The following is a 24,628-nucleotide window of genomic DNA, read 5'->3' as shown; positions in this document are numbered from 1 at the left end:
TGGACCACCCCCCTTCCTTTCATGCAGACGGTCCTGCGGGCTGTGTGGTGGTTACCTAGGAAACAGCGTGGATGTGAAACTCCAGGAAATGCGTGGTCAGGCGGCAGGAGATGCAATTGATTTTTTTTTTTTTTTTTTTTTGCAGGCATTGCGTGATGCCAGGCCATTTTCTTAACCCCTCTGCACTAGTTTCCTCATGTCCGAGGAGGAGATCAGATCTACCTTGTGTGTGTGCGAGTGTGCGTGAGCACGTGTGTGTGTGTAAGGCGCCTCGGCCGGCTGGTGGACACAGGGGGAGCTCAGTGTGGATGCTTTCCTTTCTATGCCCACTCACCAGGCACCACTGAATAACTGGGATGCAGATCTGGTAGAGAAACAGCTGAGGTGATACACGCGAAGAGCAGGCACTGTGAACTGGGCCTTGCCCTCTCCACCGCTGGGGACCTTCCGCCACCATACGAAGGAGCATCACTAACCTGATGGGTGACAGACTGCTGGCCCAGCTGACGTCACGCTGACAGCCAGACAAGACAGCGAGTCACTGGACCAGCGAGCCGCCGACCGCCAGCCCTAGTGAAGTTGCCCAGGACACGGGGCCCCAGAGGGACTGGCCCTGGACAAATCGCACTCAGCCACCCCTCAAACCTGGCTTAATAATAAGTGCCTTGTCTTAATCCATCAAACCTGAGGGCGGTTAGTTACAGAGCAAAAGATAGCAGAGGGGCTTCCCTGCTGGCGCAGGGGCTGAGAGGCCGCCTGCCGATGCAGGGGACACAGGTTTGTGCCCCGGTCCGGGAAGATCCCACATGCCACGGAGCGGCTGGGCCCGTGAGCCATGGCCGCTAAGCTTGCGCGTCCGGAGCCTGTGCTCCGCGGTGGGAGAGGTCACAACAGGGAGAGGCCCGCGTACCGCAAAAAAAAAAAAAAAAAAAAAAAGATAGCAGAGATAATCACTATTACTAGGGCTTTCTTCCCGAGATGGCCATATTCCCCAGAATCCCCTCACCAACATCCTGTTCCCTACACCTGGCTGCCAGCATGCTGAGAGCCAAGTAGAAGCCTGGGGGTTCAGAATTCAGTAGTAATACTCACCACATCCCCTGAATAAATGAGGGCCAACTACAAAGTCTGGGCGGGGGGCACGGTGTCCACACAGAAGACTGCCCTCACTTCTGACAGGTTCAAGTTTGAGGGGTTCCCCAAACCACCCTCAGTTTCAATAATCTGCCAGAAGGACTCATAGAACTCACTGAAAGCTGTTCTGCTCCTGCTTATGGTTTATCACAGGGAAAGCACGTGGGTTAAAATCAGCCGAGGGGGGAGAAACATGGGAGGTCCCCGGAGTGTCCGACAGAGGGCCAAGGGCCCAGTGGTCCTCTCCCCGTGGGGACATGGACACATTAAGCCCCTGCCGTCGATGTGAGACCACACACACGGAGCATCGCCCACAAGGTCGATGACCTGAACCTGTGAGCCCGCAGTTCCTACTGGGGCTTGACCACCTCCCGGCCTACCCAGCAGCCTCTTGCCTCAGCTCCTCCTGGACGCTGAGGCCTTTGGTCTCTAGTTCCTGGGAGGTCTCACCTGGTACCGTGTGGCCCAGAACCCCAGCTGCAAGTCACTCCTTAGACACTCAGTGGCCAGAGCCCCCCAAGCGAACAGCGCACTCATACCAGGCAGGACATTCCAGGGGCCTGGAAGTCACCTCCCGGCAGCCGAGGGAAGAGACCAGACCTCTCCTGGGTGAGATTAATTCTCCACCACACAGGCCACCCCTGGCTTTTGGCCAAGGCTCTCTTACAGCAAAGCAGTCATCTTTGAGCATCTATACTTGATATAGTATTTATCAGACTGAGCAATAGGAAACCACCCATCGATTTATCCTACAAGGCCGGTACATATATTTCCATCTTTCTGTACTAAGTTGATTACTCTTTTCCCCTCGTGATAAACTTGTACAGAACTATGCAGCATAAAAATGAGCTGACAGTTGGGTCAACCCAGTTCTTCCCCAAGCCAGTCATTTTATTACGTCCTGAATAGGCTCTAACTCCATTTCTCACTATATTTGATCATCAACATCAGTATTATCATCAGACGTGTTTACATAAGGTGGTTGAGTCCCACCAACAAGGCCAGCGTCGCCCCCGTATCACAGTGTGGCAGCCTGACAAACGAAAGTCAAAAGGTTACACTTCATCAGAGTCCCACTGAGTCATCGACAATGGGACCAGGGCATCATCACAACCTACGACGCTCCGTGAGTGATGCCACCCAGTTCTGTAGGCTTCCACTCGACCATTCCGGTTCCAAAAGCAAGCGTGGTGTCGGCAACAGACAGCCCCACCCTCTCAGGCAGCCGGTGTACCCGGGCTAAGCGCCCCCACCATCTCATGTTCCGAGTCTCTCTCAAGGCACCAACATAAACGTTGGATTTCCTTCACTGCACAAACCATTTACTTACTCACTCCTTTATCCTCAGCTCCCGTTCCACATTTATCATCTGATTTTTAACAGACTTGTCCACCTCTGTTCGGAAAGGATGCTAGGCTCAGCCTCCATGCTGGGTTGGCAGCAGCAATGGTACTCTGGCAAGCCCCCCCTTCAGTGCCCCTGTCCTTTCTGTAGGGGAGGGTTTTTGCCAGATAAGATCAAGGCACAACCCACTCCCTCTGGCCCTTAGGGATTCTGACATAAAGATGGGAGGGCACAGTGAGAGTCTCTTGCTTAGGCATCAACCCTACTACTGGCCAGTGGTTGCTGCCCCGGTCCCAGGACCACTGCATCCAGAAAACGGAAGTTGAGGTGATGTGGGAAACGGCTGTACAGTCATATCAGCATCCCTCCCACTTGTACCCCAGATACCACAGAAAAGTGGAGGAACCTCCCCGGTGGACCATCCACGGCCCCCTTCCTGTTGAGTGTGAGCACACATCCACAGAGGTGTGTAAGCCGGCCCTCCTTGCAGGAATCATTGCCCGTTCCAGTGATCCACCCAACTATTTCTCAGGATGAGAGTGGGGTCCTCGATGGGAAGAAATGCGACTCCGTGGTCCAAATTGGTACAATACCTTCTGTTCCAGTCCTTTTACAGTATTTCGTACAACTGCCTCTTCCACCAGGCACGCAAAACCTAACTCAGAGTGTCTACTGCCACGGCGGCGGGGGCGGGGAAGCAGCACAGCGCCACCTGCCGGCGTGGGCATCACCCTCCCCCGGAGCAGCCTCCGTCCTTCCTGCACAGACTGTACGGCTGCCATTTTGTGCCTCACGAGGAGTATATCTAGATTCAGCCCGTCTCTGCATTGCTGTGGTACCCACACGTCCACCGAGTTCGTGGACCCACGAGGCCACCTCAAGGATGGCCACCTGCCCGTCCCAACCTCTCCCGATCCCCGAAGGGGGAGCTTCTCGTGGGCAGCGAGCACGCCCTACACTGATGCACCCCTCAAACTCCCAGAGTGACTCCTACAGGGCTGTGCCCCACGCGGGCGGCCCTTTAACAGGCCAGGCTCCGCTGCCCGTCTGCCTGACCCTAGGGCCAGGCCACTGGCCACAACCCCTGAGTCATTAAAAGCCCAAACATAGAGGCAAGTAGCTCGCCTTCCAGGCCACCGAGCTGACGGCTTCCTTCCTCCTTCAGGTACAGCGGCAGCTCTCCGGACGGGATGCTGTGCGCTCGCTTCAGAACTGCCAGCCACAAGCCAAGCAGCCCTTTGCTGGTCAGGAGAGTTGTTGACAGGGCGAACCAGGCGGCTGTAGAGTTAGTCCTGGGGGAGGTGCCCTCACCTCCTCGTGTTCCGTCAGCGCCCTTTCCTGTGCGAACCATCTCCATCCACTACGGGACGCTCTCCGCACGCCCCTCTCTAGAGAGCATTTCTCTGACGTCACCCAAGACATTCCGGGTCTTTCAGGTTCCGAGGTTATCTTAGGTCCTTCAGCCATCGGGGCAGTTTCAAGTAATGTTCAAAGCAGGCTAGGAATGATCTTTGCAATGGAAATTTTCCGGAATTCTCCAGCGGGAATCCCAGCGGTCACTGCCAGGCGGGATCCACAGGCTTCTGCCGTAAGCCCCGGTCTGCACCCGACGCGGGTCACCGTACAGATAACCTCTCCGTACTTCGCCCCGGTCGCGTGAGCAAGCTGGGGGCTCAGGCCATCTCGGTGACTACCCCTCGGCTGTCGAATCAACAGCAATAAAGCTGGGGGGGGGGGGCTTTACCTGCCTCCTGGTTTATAATACTAGAAGGGGAGGCATTCTCCAGTCAGACACAACATCTGTCCCCATGAAGCATTCAGGTAAAGGACACACAACCACTTCACAGAGTCTGCCAGAACATTTCAGTTTTCATCCAAACTTTCACCTCAGTCCCACCGACTCTTTCCTCCCCGTATCCTCCGAATCTAACTGTAGCTCTGGTAGCAGAGTGCACGGCCCCCGTGTCAAGGATCTCCCAAAGCACCTCCTCCCCCCGCCCCCCCCCCCCACCCCGAGCCTTCTGCCCCCTCACGGGCACACATCCTGGGCTCCCAGCTCGGGGCAGGGGAGGGGGATTGCCCAAGAGACCTGGGCTCTTAGCCAGTCTGTGCCCTGATTAGACTATGGGGCCGTCACCTCATGAAATTCTTGGTCAGCTGTCTCATTGTCATCTGTGCCTTCCAGCTTTTAAAATTCCTCCAAACCAAGGCGAACGAAGCAGATGTAGGGCCCTTCAATGTGGAGGAACCAGCAGAGGCTCCCATGGGTCCATCTGACTTCTGAGAGTGCTGCAGCAAGACCTTTATTCTGATCCCACCAACGTCTGCTTAACTTCTCCAATAGGAACCGCTCACAGATTTGAGCCCCACTGGGACCGGCTCCGACTTTCCCCTTTGTCTCTTCCCCATTATCTTGCAGATCTCAGCCATCTGTGTCTTTGGCTTAACTATCCCGTTGGGTGGCAGCCCTGAGTTAGCTCGGAGCAGCCCGAATCCGAGCGTGGCGCAGCCTCAAGATGCATCCTGACACCCCACTTTCACTTGGCTTATTGCAGAGAACAACACGCAGGACGGACACTCATTCGCTTGTCCTTCGTTACTCCACATTTTCTCACGCGTCCAGTGAGCTAACTACTCAGGGGCTGGAGCCATGGTGAGACTTTTACCTCTGATAACTAAGTGCGGCACAGCTCCAGTTCTACACCTTGGCTGACCTGGGGTCCCCTAGGAACCACAGGTTCATCACCCCCCACCCCATCATCCCCCCTCTTCTTGAACCATATGTTTCCGTGAGTCAGGGTCACACGAGCAAATGTCACTTCTGACACCAACTGTGAAGCATCTGGGCCAACTGTGAGGTTGGAGGGAACGGTCTCCAAGACTATTCTTGCTTCAGATACCAACTGCAAGGTCAAAGGTCCCCAAGAGCACCCTCAGGTTTGGTAATTCACTAGGAGGACTCAGAACTTTACCGAAAGCTGTTACCCTCGCAGTGACAGTTCTGTTTTGTTTTCACAGGGAAAGGATACAGGCTAAGATCAGCCAAGGGAAAAACGCAAAGGGCTGAGTCCAGAGATGAACCAGACACAGGGCTTCTGTTGTCCTTCCATGGAGTCAGGACACGTCACTGCCCTGCATCCACGTGTGACACTGTGCACGGAGTATTGCCAGCCTCGGGCGCTCGCCTGGAGCTCCGTGTTCAGAGTTTCTCTTGGGCTTCAGGGGCGTGTTCGTGGACATCCCAGCCCACACGCCAAACCCCACCACTCCCTCTCCCCACACGGCCTCCCCTTGGTCCTAGGGGTGCACACGGCAGGCACCTTTTCTGTACTAAGTTTCAATAACCTGCCCTCAGGAAGACCCTGGGCTGGGAGAGAGGCTCATCTCTGCGCTAGAAGTGGGCTTGGAGCAGACTAGGCAGGAAGTTCAGACACCCTAGGATGTGGCACATGGTGCAGGGTCTGGTGGATATGACCTCTTGGCTCTATAAATGTCTCCCATGGGGCAGGGCAGGGCCCAAACTGGGAAGATCATGCCTGCGGTTGGATCAGATCCTGTTACTAGCGAATCTTACTGGCCCTTATCAAATTTTTAACCAGACTGCTTTCTTCCATCACCATAACTGCACTATTACCTCTGATTTCAGCTTTCAGGCACTAGATGATCCAAAAGCTACCTGTGGCTATCTTCATGGGACAGAGGCGTGCTACAGCCGCAAGCCCACCTGCAGAATCCTGGCTGCAGAAAGAGGCTCTGACCCTCCTTCCTTGCCAGGTTCTCAAGAAGCCTTAGAACAAGAGGCTAAGGGACTGGGAGGGCTCTCAAAAGGCTTGACCGTGCAGATCACGTGCGGACATGTGTGTCTGGAGCTGCGGCCGGTGGGCCACGCAGCCAGTTTGCCAGAACCTCTACGCTTTCCTCCTCTGCTTCAGGAAGTGACCAGCACCGTGCACAGTCTTACCGAGGACACACAGCAACACGAGAGAACTCCAGGAACTCAGTGAACGGTCCTCAACAGTCGTCTGCCATTGCGCATGCTCTGGGCTGCCCAAAGGGGCCCTGGGGCAGAGGTCAGGAGTAACGGCTGTGCATGCAATCCCATAAATGTCTATGCCGCCGCCCGAAATATTCACCGCAAACCGCAATCCCATAAATGTCTATGCCGCCGCCCGAAATATTTACCGCAAACCGAGAAATCCATCAGATTGCCACTGTCGCTCTCACGCTGCCATTTAAATACGCTCCAGGCCCAACGTCTCACAGCCTTCTCAACCAACTGCCTTCCAACTTCAGATTGTTTTTACTCCCTCATTTAACCTGTAGTATTTTTAAAAAATAATACTCCTAAGCATACCTCTCGTGAAACCCCTGGTCTCTAAGAGCCTCTAACACCTGCCAGTCCAGGAACGTGCTCAGCAGATGGTAACAGCTGGTCCTCCAGGGCCACCAGGAACCTGGAAGCCCACCCAGCCCTGACAACTAACCGAACTCACGTCAATCTCACACTTATTCATCCCTAGTAGCGTTTAACCACAGATTTTGTCTGTATGAAACAACAGGGGCAACGACCAGGTGTTCACAATTGCCCACCTCTTACCAAACTGCAGTCCGTCCCGCCTCCACGGCCCCCAGGCTGAAGCAAGCACACAGGTGAACGCTGCACCTGTAACAGGCTGAGGGTCTGCTGACGACAGAACCCTCTTCCGGCTGCAGCGAGCTGATTTCACATCTGCTTGTCCCACCCTCTCTTCCTCCCCGCCCACAAAGTTCACGCTCGCCCTGTTCACCCCTCCCTGCAGAGAAAAGCCTGCCCTCTTCCATCCTGCATGCGTGTTGCATGCTTCTGAGATCGGAGCACTCTCCCTACGGTAACACTCTTTTCCATTAAAGTCGCTCCATCTCTAAGTCTGAATGTGTCTTACTCGACAGTAGGGTCCCAGCTCTGGCCACTGCCCCCACGGGTGACCCGTCCATCAGCTGGGGTGCTGACACTCAGCCCTGCCGGGGGTGACAGCCCCCGCGGCTGTGGCCACTCTCCTCCTTCAGGGCTCCTCCCAGCTTTTCAGCCTGTCGCCATCATAGGGCTGATGCGCGGCGGATTCCTGAGCCCCTCAGCAGCAGCTGCTGGAGGATCAGGGCAGGCAGCTATTGGTCTGTCTGGGTCTCCTCGACTGTCTGACCACAACGCCGCCGTTCCAAGGACAGGAGAGGGAGAAGGGAGCCATTTTTACTGATACTTCGGATGCCAGGCCGTCAAGCGGTTTTCTTTATTTCCAGTTTTGGGAGGTCATCAGCGATGAGCATGGGATCGACCCCACGGGCAGTTACCATGGAGACAGTGACCTGCAGCTGGAGAGAATCAACGTGTACTACAATGAAGCTGCCGGTGATTATTGGAAGCTTTCCTGCCCCCTCACCTTGCTTTCTGTTCTGCGGCAGACGCAATGTATTAGGAACATGCAAATGACAAAGAAAGGCTTCCTGCATGCATTTTTAACTGCTCAAAAACACACTTCAGAGCTCCTGAAGTCTCCTGCATGTTTGTCATGACGAGGCAGGCCATTATCTCCCTTTGTAGAGCAGAAGCCACCTCTAATCTCCTACTTTTGTCTCATCTGGAATGTTCCCTGCTGAATTCTGCCGTAAGAGGCCCAGAGAGCAGGGCGCTGTCTGTGATTCCTTTGCCTACCGCAGCTCTGAGTCCTGCTCTGTCCCCGCAGGTAACAAATACGTGCCTCGGGCCATCCTGGTGGATCTGGAGCCGGGCACCATGGACTCGGTCAGGTCTGGACCCTTAGGCCAGATCTTCAGGCCCGACAACTTCGTGTTCGGTATGTAGCGTGGTCCCCGGGACTGGCTCGGGAGGCCCACTTCCTTCTAAATCCCGTGGAGGTCACAGCTCACTGCTGAGTGCCCCGCTGGAGGCTGCGTGTCCACAGAGGCCCTGAGTCCTGGCCTAACTGCCCCCGGTCCACGGGCTGTCGCTCCTCTGGTCCCTCTCCGCACAGCTCAAAGGACGGGGTCCGCCTGCAGAGGGTCCGTCCCACGGCAGAGCAGCCTGGGGAGGGCAGAGAATAAAGAGCGAAGGGAAGCTTCCAACAGCAGCTCCCAGGTGACTGGTCATCTCAGAGGACCAGTGACAACAGGCAAGCATTCCCTGGAGCGAAGGCCAAAGGCACAGGTTAGGAGCGGCTGAGACAGCTGCTTGGAGTGGCCTCTTCTGATCACGTGTGCCTCCACCCTGCCTGCTCCTAGTAGCTGATTTAAGTATTTTAAATACTGAACGCAGGCCTGAGCAAACCGGCCGTGAACACGAGGCCCTTCCCCCAGACGCAGGCCCAGGTCCACCCAGTAATGAAACGTCCTTCCCCTACGATCCCAGCACTACTGGCAGAGTGGCAGGAAGCGCGACGTGGTCTTTGCAGCCCCACAAAGAAGCAGGACAGCTTCACCTGAGTCGCCAGAATGAGGCGGCTGCCTGGAAGCTGACGCGGTCAGAGCAGCGCTGGTGACAGCTCTCAGCTGGGAGCCACCCAGCCAGTTCTGGGTGCAAAGTCCCCCCACCCCACCCCAGATTGTAAAGGACTCGGATTCCTGTTTCATGGGGGTCCAGGAAGAGACTGGAGATGCTTAGCTAGTGAAAAGAGCACCTGGGGAGCATGAAAACTGCAGGAACTGAAAAGCACGGAGAAGACAGCGTCACCAGCTAAGGGCCCCGACCAGGACCCCAGGCTACGTGGCCTGTGTCGCTAGACGGGGAGGTACCTCCGAATGAGCACCTCCATAGCTGACTGTCCTTCCCAGGCCCCCTTCTGCGTGTCTTGCCTGTAACACCCTCTGGAAGGAGACCAGTCAAGGACAGGCTGGAGGCTAAATAGCCCAGCTTCCCTGACTCGGGGGGCAACTCAGTGATGGGGTCTCTTACGGACCCCAGTGCAGAATGCCGCTTCCTTCCTTCCTTTCCCCGCTCCGTCCCCATTGCCCTCCCAGGCTTCCTGGGATCAGCCCCCTAACAAACTTCCACTCAAATCCTTGTCTCAGGCCCGAAATAAATCCAACCACCTACAGTCAATCTTCGACAAAGGAGGCAAGAACATACAACGGAGAAAAGCATCTCTTCAGCAAGTGGTGATGGGAAAACTGGACAGCCGTGTGTAAATCAATGAAGTTAGAACACACCCTCTCAACACACAGAACAATAAACTTGAAATGGCTTAAAGACTTAAACACAGACATGACACCATAAAACTCCTAGAAGAGACCATAGGCAAAACATTCTCTGACATAAATCGTAGCAATATTTTCTTAGGTCAGTCTCCCAAGGCAATAGAAATAAAAGCAAAAATAAACAAATAGGACCTAATCAAACTTAAAAGCAAAGGAAACCATAAACAAAACGAAAAGACAACCTATAGACTGGAAAAAAATACATGCAAATAATGCAACCGACGAGGGGTTAATTCCAAAATACGTAAACAGCTCATACAGCTCAATATCAAAAAAAGAACAAACAACTCAATCAAAAAATGAGAAGACCTAAACAGACATTTCTCCAAAGATATACAGGTGGCCAACAAACACATGAGGATATGCTCAACATCGCCAATTATCAGAGAAATGCAAATCAAAACTACAATGAGGTATCACCTCCCACCAGTCAGAACGGCCATCATCAAAACGTCTGCAAATAATAAATGCTGGAGATGGTGTGGAGAAAAGGGAGCCCTCTTGCACTGTTGGTGGGGCTGTGAATCGGTACAGCCACCACAGAGAACAGTATGGAGGTTCCTCAAAAAGCTAAAAATAGAGTCACCATATGGTCCCAGCAATTCAACTCCTGGGTGTATATCCAGAAAAGACAAAAACTCTAATCCGAAAAGATACATGTACCCTAATGTTCATAGCAGCACTATTTACAATAGCCAAGATATAAAAGCAACCTAAATGTCCACCGATAGATGAACGGATAAAGAAGATGTGGTCTCTGTATACAATGGAATATTACTCAGCCATAACAAAGAATGAAATTCTGCCATTTGCAGCAACATGGATGGACCTAGAGGATATTATACTAAGTGAAGTAAGTCAGACAGAGAAAGACAAATACTGTATATCACTTATATGTGGAATCTAAAAAAATAATACAAATGAATTTATTTACAAAACAGAAACAGACTCACAGACATAGAAAACAAACTTACGGTTTCCAAAAGGGAAAGGGGGAGGGGGAGGGATAAATTAGGAGCTTGGGATTAACATATACACACTACTATATATAAAATAGATAAGCAACGAGGATTTCCTGTATAGCACAGGGAACTATATTCAACAGCTTGTAATAACCTATAACGGAAAAGAATCTGAAAAAGAAATATATATAAAACTGAATCACTTTGCTGTTCACCTGAAACGCAATACTGTAAATCAACTATACTTCAATAAAGTAATAAAATATTTAAAAAGAGCATTTTATAATTAAAACGAATAGAGTAAAATCCTTGTTTCAGGGCAGGGGCACTGACCTCAGACCAAAGGGGAGGCCGTGGTGCACTTTTCTCGTGCACTGTGTGCAACACGCTGCCGCAGCCCGATGGCGGGACCCTCATAACAAACTTACGGTGTCTGGCGGGGTGCAGCAGGTTCTCTGCTGGGGGCCATGCACAGCCGACCGTCCAGGCTGCTCCGTCTGCAGCTCGGGTCCCCCAGCACCCCTCAGGTGGTTAGCAGAATCCAGTTGCCCGCAGTCTGGGGTCTGAGGCCCCTGCTGGCTTCCTGGCGGTCGGCCAGAGGCCGTGCTCAGCTCCTGGAGGTGCCCGCCGACACCAGTACGTGGCCCGCAACCCGGCAGCCTCACCTTCAAGGCCACCAGGAGAGGACCTCCACTGCACTGAAACTCTGAAGGCTTCTGCCACCAGCTGGAGCAAATTCTCCCTTAAAGGGCTCACGTGATTAGTGAAGGCGCGGCCAGGTAATCTCCCTATTTTAAGGTCAACTGATTTGGGGCCTGAATTACACCTGCAGAATCCCTTCCCACAGCACTGAGATTAGCGTTTGATTGAATAACTGGGAAAAGGTGTGTGCACCCGGGGCTGGTGAACTTTGGGGCTTCGAGTTCTGCCTACCAGGAACGGACAGCTTGGGGACCGAAACAAACATGGTTCCTGGAACCTCGGTTCCGACGATCTGGATCTGCGTTCATAAAGGACGTGAGTTTTCTACTTAGTAGCTGTAGGGCTTTAGGCAAGTATTTTAATCTCTCTGAGCCTTAGTCCTGTCCAGGAAGCTGCTTCAGAACAGGCTTTGTGGCTTCTTGTCAGGAATTCTGCGCGGGGGACCGAGACAGGCTAGTTCTGGAATATCTTTCACTGTTTGAATATTTGATTTTCAGGTCCCTTTGACCACAGAAGTCTATGCCTCTACGTGATCATTCTTGGAAGAGTTAATATACTTGCTCATCAGAATAAGGCCTTAATGGATTGGTATTAAATTATCTTCTTGGTAAGGATTTTCATGAGGGGGTGGAGCCTGTGTGCTCAAGGTGGGGGAAGGGCAGCAAGAGGTGGGCAAAAATGAAAAAGGCAGCTGAGCCAGCCTTGCAACCTCCCTGAGGACTGGCTCCAGTTCAGTGGTTCAAATTTGCCAGTGCAGGAAGTTAGGACGGAAACTTCTGTCTTAGGCTCTGGACTCGCGGCAGCAGCCCCGCAGGGACAGGCCCCACTCGGACGTACGCCTGCGCTTCCTGGTTCCCTTGTCTTGCTTTCTCATCACTTCCTTCCAGCCCAGCAGTAAGGCCGGAGAGCAGGTCTGGGCCTGCGTTAACACTGGTCAGCCTCGACAGCTCACCTGTGCCCCATCCTCGGCTTCATTCCTCCGACCTCAGTCCTGGGATCTCAGAGGGACCCAAGCTCGCATGAATTACAAAACTATGCAACCAATGAAATGAGAACACTTCCTAATATCATACACAAAAATAAACTCAAAATGGATTAAAGACCTAAATGTAAGACCAGACGCTGCACAACTCTCAGAGGAAAACAGGCAGAACATCTATGACGTAAATCACCGCAAGATCCTTTTTGACCCACCTCCGAGAGAAATGGAAATAAAAACAAATGCGACCCAATGGAACTTAAAAGCTTTTGCACAGCAAAGGAAACCATAAACAAAATGAAAAGACAACCCTCAGAATGGGAGAAAATATTTGCAAATGAAGGAACTGACAAAGGATTAACCTCCAAAATATACAAGCAGCTATAAACAAACAAACAACCCAATCCAAACATGGGCAGAAGACCTGAACAGACATTTCTCCAAAGAAGATATACAGATTGCCAACTAACACATGAAAGGATGCTCGACATCACTGATCATTAGAGAAATGCAAATCAAAACTACAATGAGATATCATCTCACACCAGTCAGAACGGCCATCATCAAGAAATCTACAAACAATAAATGCTGGAGAGGGTGTGGAGAAAAGCGAACCCTCTTGCACTGTTGGTGGGAGTGTAAATTGATACAGCCACTATGGAGAACAGTATGGAGGTTCCTTAAAAAACTAAAAATGGAACTACCATACAACCCAGCAATCCCACTACTGGGCATATACCCTGAGAAAACCAGAATTCAAAAAGGGTCATGTACCACAATGTTCATTGCAGCTCTATTTACAATAGCCAGGACATGGAAGCAACCTAAGTGTCCATCGACAGATGAATGGATAAAGAAGCTGTGGCACATATATACAATGGAATATTACTCAGCCATAAAAAGAAACGAAACTGAGTTATTTGTAGTGAGGTGGATGGACCTAGAGTCTGTCATACAGAGTGAAGTAAGTCAGAAAGGGAAAAACAAATACCATATGCTAACATATATATGGAATCTAAAAAAAAAAAAAAAGGTTCTGAAGAACCTAGGGGCAGGACAGGAACAAAGACACAGATGTAGAGAATGGACTTGAGGACATGGGGAGGGGGAAGGATACACTGGGACAAAGTGAGAGAGTGGCATGGACTTACATACACTACCAAATGTAAAATAGATAGCTAGTGGGAAGCAGCCACATAGCACAAGGAGATCAGCTCGGTGCTTTGTGGCCACCTAGAGGGGTGGGAAAGGGAGGGTGGGAGGGAGACACAAGAGGGAGGGGATATGGGGACATATGTATACGTATAGCTGATTCACTTTGTTATAAAGCAGAAACTAACACACCATTGTAAAGCAATGATACTCCAATAAAGATGTTAAAAAAACCCCCACAAAACTATGCAACTGTAAAAGTCACCTGCGAATCTGCACGGCATACACGTACTCCACGAGTTAACTAAAATTTGACTGTGCAACACCCAGTACACAGAAGTGTCTGGCTGCACATTGCTTCTCTATCCTGTAATTCACCAAATCTCTCCCCGCTTCACCCAAAGCAAGCAAGCGGTCCTCGGCCATGCGCCCCCTGCCGGCCAGTGAGGGGAAATGACTGGTCCAAGACGTCTGGTTTCCTCCCAGGCAAAGCGCACGCACGTGCCTCTCACCCTCCCTCTTCACAGCTCTGTTCGAGCTCTCTCAGGGCATCCCTTTCCTATATAATGCGTCTCTATCTTCTTTAATCTCCATCTTTCTTCTAGTTATCAAAAAATTTTAAAGTATTCCTTTATATCCAGACAATGATACTAATTGTGAAGGATGGATGATCCAGTTGTTTAAGGGCTGTGTACATCTAAGATACTCCTGCTCCTGGAGGCGCCACCCATACCATATCAAAAGTATTTAAATTTCCGTTTTGTAAAGTTTTTACTTTATTATAACTTATATGTTATGATATAAAAGTTAAGTTGCATTTGACTAATTGATGTGCTATGTTTCATTTAATTAAACATTAATTTAACTATTGCAGGTTTTTCTTTTCATATTTTGGAGTTGTCACCTCCACACCCCATCTTCTCAGGTCCTGAAAACTAGCACGGGCTATGCTTACAGGTACCCAGTGGAAAACTGGCTTTGCTGATAAGATTAAAAGAGTAGACCTAACAAATACTTCTTCTAATTAAGAAAAACAAGAAAATATTGGCAGCAAGTTACAAAAGCATCAGACTACGAGTGTTCAACAAAATTTGGTATCATCAGTAATAAATGTAACAAAATTAATCCGCCCCGTAGTTGAAATGATGCTTGTTACTGGTTTTGTACCACATGACAACTAGGAATAGATAATAACTGATGATAAACAAGTAGCATTTCTTCACAGTCAAATAAAGCATGTCTGGGACTTAGCTGGCAAACAAAGGAGGGAACTGTGAACAGGAAAACAATTTGGGGGTTTCTCTGAAGACTCCTGGCCGCACAAGTGAGGAGGTCCCGGAGACTGTATTTTTCCAGAACTTCAGTGCTCGAAGGTCCGATAAACACTCTTAAGATGTACCTCAATATGATTTTATAGTTAAAAAAGGCACTGCATATTTCAAGTGCATCTTCCCTGGTGGATTTTACAAGTTTGGTGGTAGGTGGCTGCTCGCCCCTCTGCAAAGACTATTCTAGAGAAAGCTGTGCAGACCACGTGGTGGGGGGCACAGTGTGGGCCTGGAGTCTTATGTTACAGGTGAAAAGCCTGGCAGTTGGGATGGGGCATGGGTGAGCCAGGGAGCCCCCGGAGAGCAGAGGGCGGTGACGGAGGGAACAGGACCGCAGCAGCCTGGCTGGATACCAAATGCCTACTTGCTGTTCACCTCTGCCCTGCACACTTTCAGCAGAAGACAGAATGATTAGGCTCTGCAGGGCTTACTGGCTTTCTCACCTCGGAGAGGGGAATACCGACGTCAGTCTTTTCCATAATCTGTTTGCCTTGAAACAGAGCAAACCCTGGGCTCTGGAGCTTCCGAGAAAATGACCAGCACCCCGTCTGTGCCCAGCTTGGCCCCGTGGCCATCAGCACGGCTGGCCTCACCAAAAGTCTCTGGCAACTCAGATTTTGGTGTGAAGAAAGCCTGCATTCAGAAGACAGGTGGCGAGGGAGCCAGAAAGTTGGAAAGTGGGGGGAAAAGGCTCTCTCAGGTTTCACGCCTCCTGCAGGGGCTGGTCCAGTCCGTGCCCTGCCCTCGGGGTGCCTGTGCTCAGAACTGCCCTGCACAGCTCGGGGACGCCCATCGACCTGCAGACCCTCAGGGTTTGGGGGTGGGGAGGAACGTCCTCAGCTCCCCGCTTAGGAGCTCTGCAGCTCGTCGTTCCCACAACACCTTTCCTTGCTGTGCACAGCCTCGTGGACTAGAGGCCAGGATTGTAACATGGAAGTGTGTGCACTGTATTACGAGGCACAGAGGACGGCACATCGTGGAGAGACTGACATTGGCACTGAGCCCTGATTTATGGAGAAGAGCTCCCTGGAAGGAGGGAAGGAAACAGTGATGCCAACTGCAATAGCTAAGATTGCTATAACACTATACAGTCTCCGGGACCCCCTCACTTGTGCGGTCGGGGGGTCTTCTAGGTGCTGTCCCATATTAATTCACTCAGTCCTCGAAACAACCCCAGGAAGCAGGTACTGTTATTATTCCGCTTTACAGATGAGGCAATAGAGGCACAGAGAGGTCAAGTAACTTGCCCTAGATCACACAGCTAATAAGTGGCAGAGTCAGGATTTGCACCCACTCCATCCATCCAGGGCCTGTGCTCTTAACCACTCAGGGAATGTGGGGTGGGCTGAATAGGGGAAATTCACTCCAGTCCTGTGAACAGCCTTGGCCATGGGAAGCAGAGTTTGCTCAGAGAATTTGGTACGGTCCAGGTTCTCTAGGTTACGGGGAAAATGGTAGGGGTTGGGAAAAGGTTACACATATTTGAGAATTTGTGAGATTATGTCTCATTTAAGTCATAGCGTAAGAATAACAGTATCTTTCATTCTTAATGTCCAAGGCAAAAATGACTGAAACCATGTTTTAAAGGAACAAACAAAAATATCTAAATAACCCACGAAAGGGAAAAAAAGGAAAATATCAAACGTGAACAGTGAAAAAAATACATCTAGAGGAGTGTGGAAAGACACACTTGTGTTCTTTAGTATTTTATAAATTTTCTAATTTTGTATTCAGAAAATACGTATACATGAAATGCGTTCTTACCACAATAAAAATATATACGTACATACAATATATGTGTACGTTACACACACGGTACACATGGTTTTCAATTATGAAAGGTCCCGATTGACAATTCTAGTAAAAATAATTCGTACTGGGACATGAAACATTCCAGAAGATAGCTGAGAAACATTACATATATTTACTCTAAATTATTACTGTCTGGGGCAAAAATGTATAAACTGGTGGAGCTGACATCTTTAAAGTAAATTAAACTGGAGTTCAGACTGTTTCTGCTTTAGACAGTCTTTTTAAAAAGGAAGCACCTCAAATGCTTCCAGCAAAATTCCTCCATCTTCATCAAGAGATGCTTTTACTAAAAGCCTGGAAATGTGCGCAGTCAAGGGAGCGGCGAGGCTATTTCAGATGTTTCAGGGGAAAGAGAGATCGAGGTGCCTCACCCCTTGGGCCTTCTCCGAGGGCACAAACAAATAGGATGTGACTGTTCCAGGATAATGGATACAATTTTATTGCTAAGATGGTTCTTGGGTTTTCATTATTCTACAGAGGAAGCTGACGTTCTCAAAATTTCAGGACCCCAGCTAATATATTTCAACTAGATCCCATCAGTCACTTAGCAACGCATCAAGCAACGGTAATTACCACCATCACAGTGCCAGGCATTCAGAGGGTACTTTCACTAAGAGGCTCTCAGCGGAGGCAGGAGAGGGGGAAGGGCAGGCCCAGCCCTTTAGTAAGACACAGGCCTAGCCTTCCACAGGGAACTCACACCTTCCCCCTCCAGTCTGAATTTTGTCATCGTCACCCCAAAGTCCCTTAGGGGTGGGAGTGGCCCAGACGCAGTCGATGACATCAGGCCCAAAGCAGGAAATGGCCCACGGTAGGCAGACACTGACTCACCTCCCCCATCACCCTGCCCGACAGCCAGAAGAGCTGTTCCTTTTAGACACACAGAGAAGCCAGCAACAACCCCCTTCGCCCCAGACCTCGTCAAAGCCTAAGCCAGGGAACAGAGGTTCCGTGGGCCCCGTTTCCTGCTGTTGTCTGCACAGGTGCCGTGTGCCCATGTGGTGGCGTTTGGGTCACGCATATGGCAGAGGAGGGCAGCTCAGAGTCCTCGGGTGTGTCACCTTAGGTCGGGCAAGCGCTATTTCCAACTCTGCCCGCGTGCTTCTCTGATTATACAGGAACAGACATGGGGCGGGTGCCAGGGAGGAAGCAGGCCGGGTGCACACTGGGTGGCAGTGAGGCAGCCTTTGCTGCCAGGGATCCCCAGGGGCCCCGGCCTGCTGGAATCAATGCTGTCACTTAATATTTGTGAACTGAGCATTCAGCGAATAAGCGTCTCTCATCTTCACAACGTAACAAAACGACCCGACCGGGACACAGAGAAGTGGACACCCTCCACGCGTAGAGAGATGCCCACCTGTTAAGGTCCCCTTGTCCCCAGTACCATCCCTTCCAGGTCTCATCTTCTGCTTCTACTCGGCCCCAAATCCCCACCTTGAATGAAACAATGAAGGCCAAGACACAGTCATCTCTAGAAAATCTTCGTGGAACTGTGTAATCACAGAAGTTACCTGGAGCAGAGCTGTTCTCTGGAGAGGTTCTGGAAGGCTCCAGCTGGTCGTGAAGAGCCCAGGGAGCGGAAGCTGGGGGTAGCGGTGGTGAGAAGGTCGAGCCAAGCCCTAGGCATGGGGGTACAGCATCAGTGGGATGGGCTGAGCGAGGGGAGCCCAGCAGCACTGGGAGGGAGAGAGGAGGAGGGAGCCTAAGAGATACACCCCCATCCCAGGAGGGGGAACCAGGCACTTGCCTGCCCGCAGAGGGACTCCGAGGACTGGCTTCCCGAAGCAGGGGTGATGAAGCTGTGACTTTGCCCACCAGTAACATGACAAATGGGCTTAATATGTATAAGGACAGGATCACCTTGGGTTTTATGCGGGCATTTTTGCTCCATAAACTTGACCCGCTTTCATATAGAGCTTCTCGTTTCCTACTCACAAAGCTGGCTGCAGGGCACCTATAATTATCATTTTATAGCTGGAGAAACTGGTCTCAGAGAGAAAGAGAAGGAAGCAGTCCCTGGTCTCCACTCCCTGGCCACCCGTTCAGGATGGTTCGTAGGGATAATTACGGTTGGATCTTACCTCACCCTGACTAAGCCTTTGAAACTCACCTGGGCTTTCTCTTCGTAGAGGGAAGCTAGATGCCTTCACTTACAGGCTTTGTGGCTGGTGGCTGGTCAACTCTTTGAGCCTCCTTTTCCAAGCCGTGAACTTGGGATGGTAATACTCTAGAACAGCAGAAATAGAATGTGAGCCACGTAGGTAATTTAAAATTTTCTAGTCGTCACTGTGCGTCTGGCAGTCATTTAAAAAATTTAACAGAAGCAAGTGAAATTAATTTCAAAAATATATCCAAGATATTCTTTTGATAAGTAATCAATATACAAAATTAGTAATGGAATATTTTACATTCTTTAAACTTCGTGAGTCCATGAAACCGCATGAGTATTTTACACGAAAGCACACCCCAGTTCAGACTCCCAGGGTTCAGGTGTTGAGTGGCCACATGCGGCTGGTGGCCTGGAGCTGGAGGTCGAGCCCCATACGGTGGCTGTGGGCACGAGGGGACATAACGCGTGGAAGGCACGTGCTCGGGCTGACGCCGGGATGCCGTGCTCGCTGGGACACCCAGGCGCGCACGCGATATTCTGCACATGCAAGCGGCCTGTGCGAGGACCCAGGACCCAAAGCACACGCGAGACAGGCCCAGGCGCCCAGGCACTTCTCCAGGCCCCTCCCCCACCGACCGCCTTCCACACGTGGGCAGAGGCGGAGGGCGCCCACCCCGCCATCCCCGGCCCCCCGAAGACAGCCATTCTCGGCCCGCACCGGGACCCCCATCCTCCCCGCCCCGCACCCCCTCCCCGCGGTTGCACCCGCCACCATTCCCACCCCGAAAAGGAGGAGATCGAGGCCGCGGGCCCGGGACCCTGCCCGGGAGGCAGGGAGCCTAGGGACGCCACAAACCCTACGGGAAAGGCTGGGCTGCCCACCACGGGCACCCCGCGCAGCCCACCCCGGCCGGAACCTCGCGCCGCGCCCCGGCTCCCCCTCGCGGTGCCGCAGTCCCCTCGCCCCTCCGCGCCGCCCCCGCGCCCCGCCCGCTGACGTCACCGAGCGGGGGCGGGGCATCCGCTATAAAAGGCGCGGCCGGAGGGGCGGCGGCAGGTTTCTGCGTCCGTGTCTGCCGCCTTGCGCTGCGCACAGCCTAGCCTAGGGCCCGCGCCTCCACCCGCTCCGCAGCCGGCACCATGCGCGAGATCGTGCACATCCAGGCGGGCCAGTGCGGCAACCAGATCGGCGCCAAGGTGCGCGCCGGGGCGGGCCGGGCAGGGGGCGTTGGGTCCCCAGGGTGAAGACCTAGGAGGGGTCGGGAAGGGGTGGCGGGTCCCCAGGGTGCGCGAGTGGGGCCGGGAAGGGGTGGCGGGTCCCCAGGGTGAAAACCGAGGAGGGGCCGGGGAGGGGTGGCGGGTCCCCAGGGTGAAGACCGAGGAGGGGTCGGGGAGGGGTGGCGGGTCCCCAGGGTGAAGACCGAGGAGGGGTCGGGGAGGGGTGGTGGGTCCCCCCAGGGTGAAGACCGAAGAGGTGTCAGGGAGGGATGGCGGGTCCCCAGGGTGCGCTCCAGGGCCGGGGAGGGGGCGGCGGGTCCGCAGGGTGCGCGCCATGGCCCGGGAGAGGCCCGGGAGGGGCCCGGGAGGGGGCGGCGGGTACCCAGGGTGAAGACCGAGGAGGGGGTCGGGGAGGGGTGGCGGGTCCCCAGGGTGTGCGCCAGGGCCCGGGAGGGGCCGGGGAAGGGGCGGCGGATCCGCAGGGTGCGCGCCAGGGCCCGGGAGGGGGCGACGGGTCCCCAGGGTGAAGACCGAGGAGGGGTCGGGGAAGGGTGGCGGGGCCCCGGGTGCGCGCGAGGGGCGGGAGGGGGGTGGCAGGTCCCCAGGGTGCGCGCCAGGGCCCGGGAGGGGGCCGCCGCCCCGGGTGGCGCGTTCTCGGCGCGGGCTCGGGGCGGGGCCCAGGAACCACAGAACCTGCCGCGGTGCGCGCGGCGACGCAGCTGTGTGTGATTAATCAAGGCCCCTTTGAAATTTCCTCGGACCCGGCCCTTCTGAGGGACGCGGTTGGTATTTCCCTGGTTGACTAGCCTCTGAGATTTGGATAGGGCCTTTGGTCGTGATAATCCAGTGGCCTCATATGGAATTTAATTTGTATATTTTGTCTGTAGTTTGAATGAAAAAATGCAGTGTCATTGGGTGACAGATGTTATGGAGACTTCTCGTGGGTCCGAAAGACAGGGATGTTAGATCCCTTAATGCGAGCACCAGCTAGACAGAATGACGTATAACGTCGGAGTCTGATTCCCGCCTGCGCGGCGGCAGGTGGCCGTCCTGGGCTGTGACTGTCGCCCGCAGTGGGCGAGGCGCCACGGGCATGGTGCATGGGTGTGGGCGGGCGCCTGCACGAGGACGTGGTCTCTTTCAGAACCGCCATATTGCCCCCCAGCCCCCCCACCCCCTTTCCTGCTGCAAATTCACAATGCAGCCTGCAGCCTGCGCCCGCACCGTGGCCAGCTCCAGCCACTGCACCCCGCGTGCTCCTGGGCTCCTGCCCGCGCTACCCCACCATTCCGCTGCTGCAGTCAGTGGCCGGAGGGCAGTAAGATGTCAGCGCCTAACACTAAGCCGCTTGGAGAGCTGGGTCGGGTTTGTGCCAGGAAACACGGATCCCTGCCGGCAGCCGCAGGGCGGGGTCCACCTGTGTGGGTCCTGCCAGGACCCGTCCATCAGCTGGGGTGCTGACACTCAGCCCTGCCGGGGGTGACAGCCCCCGCGGCTGTGGCCACTCTCCTCCTTCAGGGCTCCTCCCAGCTTTTCAGCCTGTCGCCATCATAGGGCTGATGCGCGGCGGATTCCTGAGCCCCTCAGCAGCAGCTGCTGGAGGATCAGGGCAGGCAGCTATTGGTCTGTCTGGGTCTCCTCGACTGTCTGACCACAACGCCGCCGTTCCAAGGACAGGAGAGGGAGAAGGGAGCCATTTTTACTGATACTTCGGATGCCAGGCCGTCAAGCGGTTTTCTTTATTTCCAGTTTTGGGAGGTCATCAGCGATGAGCATGGGATCGACCCCACGGGCAGTTACCATGGAGACAGTGACCTGCAGCTGGAGAGAATCAACGTGTACTACAATGAAGCTGCCGGTGATTATTGGAAGCTTTCCTGCCCCCTCACCTTGCTTTCTGTTCTGCGGCAGACGCAATGTATTAGGAACATGCAAATGACAAAGAAAGGCTTCCTGCATGCATTTTTAACTGCTCAAAAACACACTTCAGAGCTCCTGAAGTCTCCTGCATGTTTGTCATGACGAGGCAGGCCATTATCTCCCTTTGTAGAGCAGAAGCCACCTCTAATCTCCTACTTTTGTCTCATGCTGGAATTTTCCCTGCTGAATTCTGCCGTAAGAGGCCCAGAGAGCAGGGCGCTGTCTGTGATTCCTTTGCCTACCGCAGCTCTGAGTCCTGCTCTGTCCCCGCAGGTAACAAATACGTGCCTCGGGCCATCCTGGTGGATCTGGAGCCGGGCACCATGGACTCGGTCAGGTCTGGACCCTTCGGCCAGATCTTCAGGCCCGACAACTTCGTGTTCGGTATGTAGCGTGGTCCCCGGGCACCGGCTCGGGAGGCCCACTTCCTTCTGAATCCCATGGAGGTCACAGCTCACTGCTGAGTGCCCCGCTGGAGGCTGCGTGTCCACAGAGGCCCTGAGTCCTGGCCTAACTGCCCCCGGTCCACGGGCTGTCGCTCCTCTGGTCCCTCTCCGCACAGCTCAAAGGACGGGGTCCGCCTGCAGAGGGTCCGTCCCACGGCAAAGCAGCCTGGGGAGGGCAGAGAATAAAGAGCGAAGGGAAGCTTCCAACAGCAGCTCCCAGGTGACTGGTCATCTCAGAGGACCAGTGACAAGAGGCAAGCATTTCCTGGAGCGAAGGCCAAAGGCACAGGTTAGGAGCGGCTGAGACAGCTGCTTGGAGTGGCCTCTTCTGATCACGTGTGCCTCCACCCTGCCTGTTCCTTGTAGCTGATTTAAGTATTTACATAAGGTTCTTTGTTCTTAATTTTAAACCAATTGGGTTTTGTTAAACCATCTTCTTAATTAACTGCCTCATATGAACTAACCTTTTTGCTTTATTAGATCTCCAGTGTTTTTGCAGGTCACTGGTATAGAAAAATTGTTTGTAGGTAGGAAGGGTTTCTGAAAGAGAAGAATCTGTCATCTCTAAATCTAGTGCAGAGTCAAAATGACAGAATCTGGAATTCCTTGCTAGTTTTCTTGTCTGATATTCTCCTTTCCCTCCGGCAGGCCAGAGCGGTGCCGGCAACAACTGGGCCAAGGGCCACTACACGGAGGGCGCGGAGCTGGTGGACTCGGTCCTGGACGTGGTCCGGAAGGAGTCAGAAAGCTGTGACTGTCTGCAGGGCTTCCAGCTGACCCACTCTCTGGGGGGCGGCACTGGGTCCGGGATGGGCACCCTCCTCATCAGCAAGATCCGCGAGGAGTACCCCGACCGCATCATGAACACCTTCAGCGTGATGCCCTCGCCCAAGGTGTCGGACACGGTGGTGGAGCCCTACAACGCCACGCTGTCCGTGCACCAGCTGGTGGAGAACACGGACGAGACCTACTCCATTGACAACGAGGCGCTGTACGACATCTGCTTCCGCACCCTGAAGCTGACCACGCCCACCTACGGGGACCTCAACCACCTGGTGTCGGCCACCATGAGCGGGGTCACCACGTGCCTGCGCTTCCCGGGCCAGCTCAACGCCGACCTGCGCAAGCTGGCCGTGAACATGGTGCCCTTCCCGCGCCTGCACTTCTTCATGCCCGGCTTCGCGCCGCTGACCAGCCGGGGCAGCCAGCAGTACCGCGCGCTGACGGTGCCCGAGCTCACGCAGCAGATGTTCGACTCCAAGAACATGATGGCCGCCTGCGACCCGCGCCACGGCCGCTACCTGACCGTGGCCGCCATCTTCCGGGGCCGCATGTCCATGAAGGAGGTGGACGAGCAGATGCTCAACGTGCAGAACAAGAACAGCAGCTACTTCGTCGAGTGGATCCCCAACAACGTGAAGACGGCCGTGTGCGACATCCCGCCCCGCGGGCTCAAGATGTCGGCCACCTTCATCGGCAACAGCACGGCCATCCAGGAGCTGTTCAAGCGCATCTCGGAGCAGTTCACGGCCATGTTCCGCCGCAAGGCCTTCCTGCACTGGTACACGGGCGAGGGCATGGACGAGATGGAGTTCACCGAGGCCGAGAGCAACATGAACGACCTGGTGTCCGAGTACCAGCAGTACCAGGACGCCACGGCCGACGAGCAGGGGGAGTTTGAGGAGGAGGAGGGCGAGGACGAGGCCTGAGCCCCGTGTGCGGCTGGACGTGGCCGGAGGCCAGGAGGAGAGCGAGGGGGAGGCCTGAGAACTTCTGAAATAGGTCGTGCATCCTTAGTGAACTTCTGTTGTCCTCAATCAAGCATGGTCCTTCTATTTGTATACTATGGTGCTCAGTCTTGCCTCTGTCAGAAATTCACACTGTTGGTGTAATAACGTGGGACTCCTCTGGAAACTGCAGTGTTGTCTAAGATATCTATACTAATAAAAAAGCATGTGTCCAAATCCCGTGGTCTCTTAATTTTTATTGCAAACAATTTTTATTCTTTCACTAAATGTTTCTTAAGTGTTTCCAGGTTTAGTAATTTTAAGAAAACAAGATTTCTACTTTCATGTTTTTAATTAATAGCCTTTCCTCTCTTTTAATAAAGAGAGACCAGAAGGCATATTTTTAGCTTCACTGACCCAAAGTATTCAAGGAAAGGAGCCCAGGTGTGTGGAGGTGGATAGAGATCTGGGGACAAAGCCGACCTTCCTCCTCGGCTTGCTGTGGTTGCAGCAACCCCGTGAACGTGTGGAATCCAGAGCCCCGGGCGAGGGCTGTCTTCAGCTTAG

At 53.3% G+C, this 24,628-nt stretch overlaps 2 protein-coding genes across 2 annotated transcripts in view; one reads left to right on the top strand and one right to left on the bottom strand.

Moving 5' to 3' along the window:
- PSMG4 (proteasome assembly chaperone 4) overlaps window positions 1-18,867 on the bottom strand; it is an 85,941-nt gene extending 67,074 nt beyond the window's left edge. The window contains exon 1 of the mRNA XM_073810259.1: window positions 18,152-18,867. Coding sequence (XP_073666360.1) covers window positions 18,152-18,464 — 313 coding nt within the window. The 5' untranslated portion in view covers window positions 18,465-18,867. The remainder of the gene's footprint in view (window positions 1-18,151) is intronic.
- A 944-nt stretch (window positions 18,868-19,811) lies between these two features.
- TUBB2A (tubulin beta 2A class IIa) lies at window positions 19,812-24,298 on the top strand. Its single transcript, XM_033863771.2, has 4 exons — window positions 19,812-19,947; window positions 21,718-21,826; window positions 22,162-22,272; window positions 22,983-24,298. Exons 1-4 carry the CDS (start codon window positions 19,891-19,893, stop codon window positions 24,041-24,043), a joined length of 1,338 nt encoding a protein of 445 aa, XP_033719662.1. The 5' UTR covers window positions 19,812-19,890; the 3' UTR covers window positions 24,044-24,298.
- The last annotated feature ends 330 nt before the right edge of the window (window positions 24,299-24,628 follow it).

Source organism: Tursiops truncatus, chromosome 10 (assembly GCF_011762595.2).
Source record: "Tursiops truncatus isolate mTurTru1 chromosome 10, mTurTru1.mat.Y, whole genome shotgun sequence".
In the NCBI taxonomy this organism is placed as follows: Eukaryota; Metazoa; Chordata; class Mammalia; order Artiodactyla; family Delphinidae; genus Tursiops; species Tursiops truncatus.
Note: the sequence above shows the minus strand (reverse complement) of the source record. Positions and strands in the feature narration are given on the sequence as shown.

Bases quoted from the DNA above. Each gene is read 5' to 3' on its own strand.
- TUBB2A (XM_033863771.2), top strand. From the start codon at position 19,891: ATGCGCGAGATCGTGCACATCCAGGCGGGCCAGTGCGGCAACCAGATC. The intron at 19,948-21,717 runs GTGCGCGCCGGG...CTTTATTTCCAG, and splicing joins GCAACCAGATCGGCGCCAAG to TTTTGGGAGGTCATCAGCGA. The intron at 21,827-22,161 runs GTGATTATTGGA...CTGTCCCCGCAG, and splicing joins GTACTACAATGAAGCTGCCG to GTAACAAATACGTGCCTCGG.